The sequence below is a fragment of the Centroberyx affinis genome, unplaced genomic scaffold, assembly GCF_046629955.1.
Source record: "Centroberyx affinis isolate AG114_WGS23_722 - 3 ecotype Tasmania unplaced genomic scaffold, CSIRO-AGI_Caff_v1 ptg001641l_1, whole genome shotgun sequence".
Lineage (NCBI taxonomy): Eukaryota > Metazoa > Chordata > Actinopteri > Beryciformes > Berycidae > Centroberyx > Centroberyx affinis.
Window position 1 is genome coordinate 62,414 of NW_027280075.1, and position 10,235 is coordinate 72,648.

Consider the following 10,235-nt stretch of genomic DNA (forward strand, 5'->3'; position numbering starts at 1 on the left):
TTTGGATTTATACAATAGAATGCTCTCAGTCCGAGATGATTGATGGTGTGGTAGGTAATAGTTATTACACTGTCAAAAATGCAAATATCTAGGTTATTTGCTTGGCCAGATGCAGCAACAATCCCCTTAAGATGTACGCTCAATAACACCCTCCACACAAAATCATTATCACACAACATGGGACTAATTGCATGTACTTTTGACCACAAGTTAATAAGTGAAATTCTAGTCTAAAATACATCTCAGCCAAATATTCTGCACCCATATTGAATTCTGTCTGTTGCAGATATTCTTACCCAGTGACAGCACAATGTAATATCTGTGGAAAGATATGAATGTTGATAATTAGCAATCATTGTTTCCATCACTGCTTTGATGCACAGTCATCATGAGGAGATGCAATACAAACAGATTCAAACAAATGGCTTACAGCAGACATGTGAGGAAACAGATGAAGAATGTTAAGAGCTTGCAGCTAACAAAAGTAACTATGGAAACGGCCAGCTCTACATTGCACTAGCTTCCACAGCTCTCTCCAGAAATAAAAACTGTTGGGCTAAGAGCGAATCAGGTAAAGACAAAAGATCCCGGGTGAACCTATTTATAGTGGGCCTTACATAACATACACATAGACCTATGTTGGTTGAGGCAAGTTGGGTGCTCAACAGCAAGCTTCTGGGGGGCAAAAAGCGGGATGCACAGGATCGCAGACGGTGGACGGTAGATGCTGGAGGATATTTTATAGAAAGATGTAAAGTATAAAAAGCAGTTAAATCGGTGTGGATGATGATGCTGCTGATGATGACAGCTGAAGCGAAGAGAGGGAGGAAGGCATGCTGTTTTGATGTCAGGCAGGACAAACACTGTGACTGTGTCTTGCGATATTCAAGGGTCCCCTGGGAGGGCAGTGATGTCAATGCTGGAGTTCCACCAACAACAAGCGGCAGTTCACATTAACATGTAGCGAGCTAATGAAAGTTGATAGTGAACAAAACATTAGACAGTTCATAGCCATGGGGTTCAATGAATACACAAAGAAAGACTCAAATGTGTATGTCACATGTTGCATGAGCTCATAGAGAGCTTGCCAAAAGCCTCGTCTATTTGTCTGGGAGGGCAAAAAAGTGGCGTCAGCGGAGAACTAAATCCCCCCCCCCCCACATTATCGTTTAACCTCGGGACAAAACTTCTGACATCTCCCTGCAGACGATGAGAATATACAAGCCCACATATGCATAGAGAACCTGTGTGGAAAGCAGGCGCAATGCATGAACAGTGATTTCCTAGAAATACAGCCTGCCACCATATCTTATATCCAAATGGAGCCATTAGCATAATTATCCACTTATACTGCTTTAATTCTCAGCAGCTCTCTATTGTAAGTAAAATGATAGCTGAGCTGTATTCAAAAAGGCTCTTTTCCACTCACAAATGCCTTATTAATTAGCTCCCTCTAGCATAAGTTCCCAGTAATTACATTCCACAGAGCACTCGGTGCTAGTGGGGGCTATTTCCAGCAATATTAGACAACTTTATGATTACTCTGCTGAGATTTCCACCCTCTTTATTTCAATATTGAGCAGTGGCCATTTGGACACTGTATTCACTATATTCACTGTGTATTCCCTGCACTCACTGCCCAATTAATTGGCACTGGACAGTCACAAAATATTCAATATATTGAAGCTCTGATAAGGTTGAGATAATATGCAAATGAATACTCGCCTGACTCATCTGTTTATTATGCAGTCACATTAGTTAGCTCTGATGCTGTTTGGCTATTATCCCATTTCACTGTGAGAAAAGGGTCCTGGGTGAGGGGGATGGATTGCGCAGTGAGTGCTTTAGTCACACAGATTGTCCGCACTCTTCAAAGGAATAAATGCATTTTTTGACTGTAGTTGCATTGAGGGGATGTGAAATCCATTTCCTCTGAGAGAAACAGCAAAAGGCAGAGGATATGGCTCATCTGTGTCCAAATCCCTTGATAGTGCGCTTTGCGTTAACAGGTCAAAGGGTCAAGTGATGAGCTTGTGTCTCCCACGACTCAGCCCGAAGGCAATGATTGCACATTGATACATCATCCACTGGTAAATAGCTTCAGAGATCTAAACTCACCACAGTTCAGTTAAACGAATGTCTGGCAAAGTTTCTGAGAGAAACATGCACAAAGATATGCTTTACACCTTGAAATAAGCGCGCTGATTTTGTTCAGGAATTGACTTACACAGTCCGTGCAAAATGCCAGATGCTATTAATAATTTCCAAAATCCGCCATCTTGATGAATACAGTAACAGTCTTGACCATAGCTTCTGATAAATGTAGTGAAACTGCCAATCTGTGGCTTCACAGTCTGACTGCTGCTCTGCTTACTGATAGAAGCACTATTTTTAGCCATGCAACCTTACTGCACCATCCAAAGCCTTCAACGACACAACTGCACATCTAGCCTATTCAAAGGATTCATAAAAGACAAGGGGTTGGAACCCAGTGATCGTGCACACACAGTGAGAGCCAACATCAGTGCTCTCGCCACCCAGACGTTTTTTATTTAGTGTCAAAGTATTAATAAGAACATTGCTACTGTATGCCCCGGTGTGTGAATGTATGCCAGTATATATCAACAAGTGAAAAGAATTTGCCATCCGTGTACTCCCATGCCTTTTGATGTTATCTAATTAAGCACCAAGCCCTCACAACAACTGCGCTCCATGGAAACCATGCAGGTAAAAGAAATAACTAGCAGCAGATTGACGTCAGCTAGTGGCCTTCAAATGCGCCGTCTGACAAAAGGAAGAGGACCGGGCTGTTGTACTTAAGGTCACAGTGTGGTGAAGCTACTGTCTGCTTTGACTGACAGAAGAGTGCTGACATCTCTGCTGAACACCTGAGGAGTATTAACCGCAAGATGAAAAAAAACGTCCTGTATTTTCAATGGTTAAATAAGGACATACAGTACAATCTAATACTATATGTACATTGTATGTCAATAACTGGAAACTAAGAAGCAGTAAACAAGCAAATGTATCTACCATGTACTGATGATATTGTGAGTCAGAGTTTAACTCATGACATCCCGATGAATGCCATGCCCACACTTTCTCCTTATTCTTCCTTCCACTCTCCACTGTATACCGGCCATCAAAGCATACATTTTATACATCTTAGCTCTTAACCTTAAACATATTTTTTGGAAGAATAGCCATTCCACATTCCCAGGAGTTTTTTGTAATATATTCAAGATGATAGTGGCAAAAGAAAAAAAAGCCCTAAATCCCAAAACCTTGGGAATTGAGTATTTGATTGCTATTATTAAGTTGAAAGCTTACCCAAAACATGAGACACACATGTGCACACATTCAAAAACTGCCTGCACAGCCTGACGGGCATTTAAAACACGTTTTATTACATGTATCACTGAGAGTCCAACAATTGTGCAGTTAATAAAATAGATTTATGTACTTCTGGATATTTTGTTCATTGCACTCCTTTTGCCAATGAGTCAGTTACGATATCTTGCTTCAGATAAAGTCAATTGTGGTTCCAGTCAGTGCCAGACTTTTTCTCATTATGCTATTTTTGGGCATGGACTGATTCTCTTTGCAAATAAAGATTATTGAGAAGTCTGTTTTTTTGTTTTTTTTTACATTTGAGGCATTTAGCTGATGCTCTCATCCAGATAGATTTACATGAGTGCAATGAGAATAATCTTAAATTCTAAGACCAATTACAAGCACCCAATATGAATAAGCCATAATGCCATAATGCCCTGTCAATGTCCTTGTGACCTTCGAGAAGTGCTAGGAAACAAAATAAACTAAGAACTAAAGGAGAGGTAGAAGGTATTTTTCTGTCTCTTGCTTTCCAAGCATGATTGTAGATACATGCTTAGATTCAATAAATATTTAACTATTTCCCTCAGAGGTAACATACCAACATTACAAACAAGTTACAGTACAACAGAAAAGTAAGATCTTTAAATCATTTATTGTTTCTTAACAAAACAAAAACAATGCCACAGTCAAATTTCATGATGTTCCCTGCCAGTCAAACCACAGGTTGAATATACAAAATACTGCTGCTTTTAGAGGCGCAAAACATTATAAAAGCTATAGACCTATCTGTTTGAAAGACTGGGTCCAAACAGTTTAAATTCAAAATGACCAATCATTAAGACAGCAGAGAATTGAAGACATATTATAGCATGAAGACAAAAATGGCACTATTGAAGACAATGGCCCTCATTTGTCAAGTGAATGCACAACCCATTCATTTGCGCTCATTCTCCTGGAAAATTGCTATAAATTTGATCACAGTTGTACATCATGTAACATCTTGTAACATCATCCTCGCGTCTACTGTGAAAGCATGTAACCTCTTTTGGAGAGGTGGACCAGTGGTTTTCTGCATGTTATGGAAATACAAACAAAAAAATATGCCTTACTTTGTGTGCATTACTGATCTTTGACAATTTCAATCTATAATCATCAATTTTTACCAATACTGTAACTACTAGTCTATTATTTTATTCCTTCAAAAAAAGAAATGATGCCATAACTGTCTTTCAAACAGTTTGTTTGTTTTTTAAGGATACAATTTGGTATGTGTTCTCCTGATATGCATTAATGAGAAATTTCAAGTGTAGAACTGAAGCATTAGACAGCGCTCGGCTCCACACACAGCAAAGAGATGGTACACGCACTTCTCTATAAACTTGTATGCAATCATCCTTCACACATACATACAAATAAATTAATTGATAGGATACCTGCATGAAACCTGTAGATTTCATTAAAGGGCACTGCTAAATGTGGCTGTGTCATTGTGTTCTTGAGAACATGCTTTTTCCATTGGACCTTGTGCTTATATCAATGGGTAGGAAAGTCTCATCAATAAGACAAGGCATGTTTTCCCACAAGCAGTTTAACACTTAACCATGCCTTTGTTTTGATGCTGTGATAAATGAGGGCCAGTATCTTAGAGGACTTGAGAGGAGATCTATAGAATCAGTACTGTTCGGCCATCATTAATACTGTCAGGGCTGACCAGCCAGTGAAGGGGTGGCTTCCTTGGCCCCTGCCAGTGCTGTCACTGTACTGTTCCCAGATATACCCTGTCTCAGCATATTGTCTGTAAACATTGTTGATAACATTAGTCCTGAGTTCCTGATAAAGGGCAGCTGCCTTCTCCTGATATGGCCCTTCGGTGTTGCCGTAGTGGTGCAGGGCTCTGACTGCCAAAAAGTTGATGTTGATCCATACTGGTCCCCTCCAGTAGGGGGCATCGTGCTCTGTGTTTCGCTTCATATACAGGGGATCGGCCCTGGAGAGTGAGCGCAGGCCGTAGGGTGTCCACAGCTTATCGGAGTCTCTCATGTCTCGAATGATATGCTCTAGTTTGGGTGAGTCAGGCTTGAGGATGTGCAGTAAGAAGGGGAACAAGCTAACATAACCTAGAGCATTAACATACTGTAGCTTGGGGGCCCGGCGGACAGAGCGCACGAGGCGTGCCACAGGGAACTGATGGCGCGGCTGCCCAGGTGGGACATATACCTTCTCCTGCTGCAAGGACACAGACTGGGTGTGGTTGCCAAAGTCACTGAAAGCACGGAGTTGTTCTGACCAGTGGAGCTCGTTCAGCAGATTGTTGTCAGTGAGCACCTGGTGGGTCTGCTCATACTCCTGATGGGGCTCACCTAGGTGCCGTGCTATACTAGCCATGATGCCTGAGGCCAATGCCATCCAGCAGTGCAAATCCACGTGGCGCTCATCTGCTGAGGGGTGTGAGGCCCGTGGGTAGTCATCCAGCCCAGACGTTAAGGTTTTGGGATTGAGGAACAGATTGGTGTCCTTGTCACGTCCACGCCAGCGGTAAGAGTTGGGTAGGGGCCCCGACTGTGTGGTGTTGTACCATTCAAACCAGGTTTTGAGTCTGGGGAAGAGCCGTCGGAGGAAAGGCAATGTCGGCTGCGATGCTGCCGTGCCCGGATTTGAAGGGAGCTGTTCAATAAGTTCCTGAAGAGCCAAGAAAAGAGTGGGTGGGTTGGCGTTCTCATTCCGCTGGACTACAAACTCAGCTGGGACTTTACTGCGAGCCTCATCTCCGAGGATCTGCTCACGGGGGATCCAGCCCTCCATATTCATAAGGTCTAGCCAATGGGCAGTGGCCTCCCGTGTCACCTGGGGGTCCCACTTGCTCAGCAGCAGCTGGTGAAACCCCTCGTCCCAAAGGAATCCTCTAGGGAAGAAAGAGCGTGATGGAACGGCAGTAAATAATGCGCCTTCGGGGTACAGGAGCGGGTATTCATTGTAGAGCGACTGGACCACCGACTGGCCATAAAAGTAGCCCATTCCACCCAACATGTTGCTGAGTGCTGCCTTGCTAAACTTGACATGTGCCTGGCTAAAACCTTTGCTCTCAAGGCCAAAAGTCTTCTCAAATTTAGCATCAAACACAGCTTTCCTCTTCTCCAGCTCCTCGGTCATTGTCGTCCCCACCAGTTGGTTGGGGCGGCTGCGGAAGCTTCCAGACTCAAACAGAACTTCGATCTGGAAAGGCGTCTGGACAGTCACCTGGTGAACCACAAAGTCACTCTCCTTCCTGGTGTCAGCAGGTTTCTGTTGGTGTTGGTGGTGGGGAGGCTTGTAGGTGTCTACAGCAATGTAATGCCTCTTCTCACCAGAAGGAGGACTGTAGACAAACCTGCGGTTGAGACTGTTCTTCACAATGTCAGTCAGCTTCTCCAAGCCAGGAGTAACAGTCTGAAGATAGTTATAGCTGAAAAGAGAAACAATTGTCAACCACCCTGCACTTTCAGTATCTTTTCTTCTCATGCTGTCTCTGCTGCCATAGCGGTCAAATAAAACTTACATAAGAGGTCAGACACTATCATAAGTAACCTTAACTGCACTAGCTATGCTTGTTAAGTCTCAACGTAATGCATACTGAGATGCAAGCTGGGCCTGGTGTAAGCCTCTGCTCTGTCACTCATGCTGTACTGGCGACTCAGAGGTTAAACAGCAATTGGTCACACGAGGCATCAATAAAATCAAACCTGTACTGCAGACTGCTAGTTAAACTGCAGCCTTATTATGGTGCATATCATCCATCTCCCTACTTATCAATCACAGTTCATACAATTCTTATAATTCATATGAGGGCATACCTTTCTATTTTGCTACTTTGGTCCTCTCTGGCCTTCATGAAACTGTGAAATATTGGTGCTCCCTCTGAATGTTGCTGGCAGAGTCTTGATCCACTTTCTATTAAAAATTCATGTAATGACTGTTTTCTTCTGATCTCTTCTTTCTCATGTTGGATTTACTTATTTAATGGCAGCTGAGCTGTTCAAGGAGAAGGGTGGGGGCCCACATGCAAACGGTTAAGCTATCTGTGGTTTCTCAAACTTCTATTTTCTAGGCACTGCCCTCCAATAATATATCAAAGCTTTAAGAAACTTACAGTCATTGTTGCTACAGAAATGTGACTGTATCCCGAGCTTTGTGTCAAGCTTTTTCTACATATTGCCTTTCCTAATTTCATTTATTGCTTGATTGGATTAATTAAAGCAATAGTGCACTTTTCTACCATATTGTGTTCATTTGAAGAGTTATTCACAGTTACCCAGTCTTGCCAATAGTCATTGGCAATTCCTATTGTCAGAATTTTTTGCTGCTCATCTTGATAAAACTGTCTGAGGCACTGGCACTCGCTCTGAATACTGTTCCCTCCAGAGTTTCCTTGTCCACTTATCATTAACAACTACCACAATCACTCTCTTTCAAAGCTGCTACTCTATATTCCCTCATGGTCTTACCATTTTCTCATGTATTCAAACAATTACCTGGCATATTTAACACTGGATAACTCCCCAGTGACAGGTTTGCGGAAGGTGATCTTGAAGTTTCCAAGCTCTTCGGAGAACCCTGTGATGGAGCCCAAACGGTTTCTTTCCTCCACATGGGCCTCCAGGGAACCTTGAGTATCTGCTGCTGCGTAGAACATCAGGGAGACGACTGGTGCGTGTGGGGCAGAACTCTGGTGGCAAAACGAACACAAGGAAACAGAATAATATTCAGTGTTAGAAACAGAAAACTAAATACAACCATGAACTGCTATGGCTTGGCAAAAATGGAAATTGTTTGGGGCATCAACTGCTATATAAAAAGATAATCCAATTGAAAAACTATACATTTAAATTATGTGGGATTTATTAATTGGTCAGAAATGGGTGAAATCTCTCCTCACTCAGGGGTCAAGGGAACATCAACATCTGCAAATGAGTCTAAATAAAGCCTTATCCTCTGTCCTCACATGCTGTTTGGCAGTGATCCTCCAGGTCCAGTCTCCTCCATGATCCCCACCCATCCTCTTGACAAACTCTGTGGTCAGGGTGAAGTCATTGTCCCGGACTTCCTGCACGCCAAAGGTGAGCCCATCATGCATCAGCCAGCTGTAGCCTGGCAAACGGTCACTCTGCTCACAAGTGTGCCTCAGGTTCACGTCAATGTCGGAAAACTGACGCATCCACATCAAGCCTAGGCATAAGAGACGTAAATAAATGTGGTTGTATAGCACAGAGGATGCAGAAATGTGCAAAGCTGTTAAATTATATCCCATAGAGTACTATTTGACTATGGGCTCCCAGTCATGTAGGAAACCTAACTTTATTGGCTACAGGTTCCAATGGCCCAAGTTCCAAAAGTGGCCAAGCTCTATTTTACCAGCCAACCACCGATAATTAAGCCCTATTCTCAAAAGAATAGGGCTGTTTAATTATCGGTGGTTGACAGGGTAAACAAACCCACAAGCTGATGCCTAAGTTTACCAACATTTCACTTGTGCCTGTGCTCAATTCCAGCCGTTCCCAATCTAATCAAATTTACCATTTGAGATTTGGGATATAACAATAAAGTAAATATCTTGTTAGTTATCAATAAAATGTTAATAAAAGTAATCAATAAAATGTTAACCATCCCAGGACAAATTTGCTTAGCAACACAAGTCTGACTGCAAAAGAAGGGAGAAAAAATTGTGCCAGGCTACCTGTCACAACTGATCTGGGACTCCTGGTCTTCATGCCAAAGTAGACTTGAGGCCTGTATGAACCCCAGAACCTCTCAGGCGATACCTTTGCATTGGTGCTATTGGCATCAAGGACACAGGGTGAAGGATGCAGAGTCACCACCCGTTTAGCAAGGGTGGACCGCATGTACAGGGCATAAAAGAACCAAATGAGGCTGAATATGCAAAGACCGATGGAAATGTTGATGAAGACTTTGCCAATGTCAACTTTCTTTTTCTTCTCCTTGCGGTGAAATGCAGTGGGCTTCTCATCTTTCCTTGGAGGGGGAGCAGCTTCACCGGTCACCACCCTCTTCCTCTGCCTGCCCATCCTGCCCTGCTGGAGCTGGGGAACAGGAGGAGGAGAGAGGTTTTGGATTGAATGTTTAACAGTCAAGCCAAATAGTCTAGCTTCTGGGCGTTAATGTCAAAGGACCGAAACGGCAAATGTGTTGTTTGCTTCAAACAGTATTATGCACACATTTATCAATCAACTATTTCACGAATTCACACTCGTGCTGTGGGAGATTAAACCCAAACGGCAGGTGGTGTGTCCTGCAACGTTAAATTAACGACAGCTAACGTTAGAGCAAGGAGGCAGTCCAGCTAACCTTGCATGGTAAGACAGGCTGGCCGTGCCTTGTGATCGCGTTTAATGTGCCGATATTTAAAATTCAACCTCAACCTATGTGTAATGTGTCACCCAAATACGACCCACTTAAATACAGCGAAAAAGACACCTGTTTTAGTACACGTTAGTTCATTCGCTACTACTACTACGCCCCGGCGGCACTGCAACGTTGCCTGCACGCTAGTGTTGCCGTCATGCTAGTCTTTAGCTAAGCCGACTGGCTGTGCGGACGGCTGTCACAATGTGTAATGTGGGTAAAATTGGTCTACAGCTACAGTACTGTTGGGCGAAGTTACAGTTAATAAATGTTCATTGAAAAATCCTATTTTGCAAGAGTGAGGTGGTTACTAACCTGTCAAAATACCAGAGTCTCAGCTGCTCATTATCCGTTGCTAGCTTACTCTTACTAGCCACTTCCTGATTACTACCCGTTTGCACTGACGTGTACTCCGAGTCAGTGTGAGTATGTGTGTCATGAACTAGTCTGTTACTTGTTTGTTTGTTTTTTTATTATATATATATATATATAATTATATATAT

General features: G+C 42.9%; 1 protein-coding gene across 1 annotated transcript; it reads right to left on the bottom strand.

The window, feature by feature from the left end:
• Nucleotides 1-3,425: 3,425 nt before the first annotated feature.
• On the bottom strand, nucleotides 3,426-10,118 carry mogs (mannosyl-oligosaccharide glucosidase). Its single transcript, XM_071528243.1, has 5 exons — nucleotides 10,048-10,118; nucleotides 9,047-9,410; nucleotides 8,315-8,538; nucleotides 7,845-8,038; nucleotides 3,426-6,778 (listed from the first exon to the last, which is right to left on the bottom strand). Exons 2-5 carry the CDS (start codon nucleotides 9,393-9,395, stop codon nucleotides 5,008-5,010), a joined length of 2,538 nt encoding a protein of 845 aa, XP_071384344.1. The 5' UTR covers nucleotides 9,396-9,410; nucleotides 10,048-10,118; the 3' UTR covers nucleotides 3,426-5,007.
• Between the last annotated feature and the right edge of the window lie 117 nt (nucleotides 10,119-10,235).

What these genes read in the sequence shown, in the direction of transcription:
- mogs (XM_071528243.1), bottom strand. Translation starts at nt 9,395, where the DNA reads ATGGGCAGGCAGAGGAAGAGGGTGGTGACCGGTGAAGCTGCTCCCCCT. An exon ending in GGATCACTGCCAAACAGCAT is followed by an intron (nt 8,039 to 8,314) that starts GTGAGGACAGAG and finishes TTTTGCCACCAG; the next exon opens with AGTTCTGCCCCACACGCACC. An exon ending in TCCAGTGTTAAATATGCCAG is followed by an intron (nt 6,779 to 7,844) that starts GTAATTGTTTGA and finishes TTCTCTTTTCAG; the next exon opens with CTATAACTATCTTCAGACTG.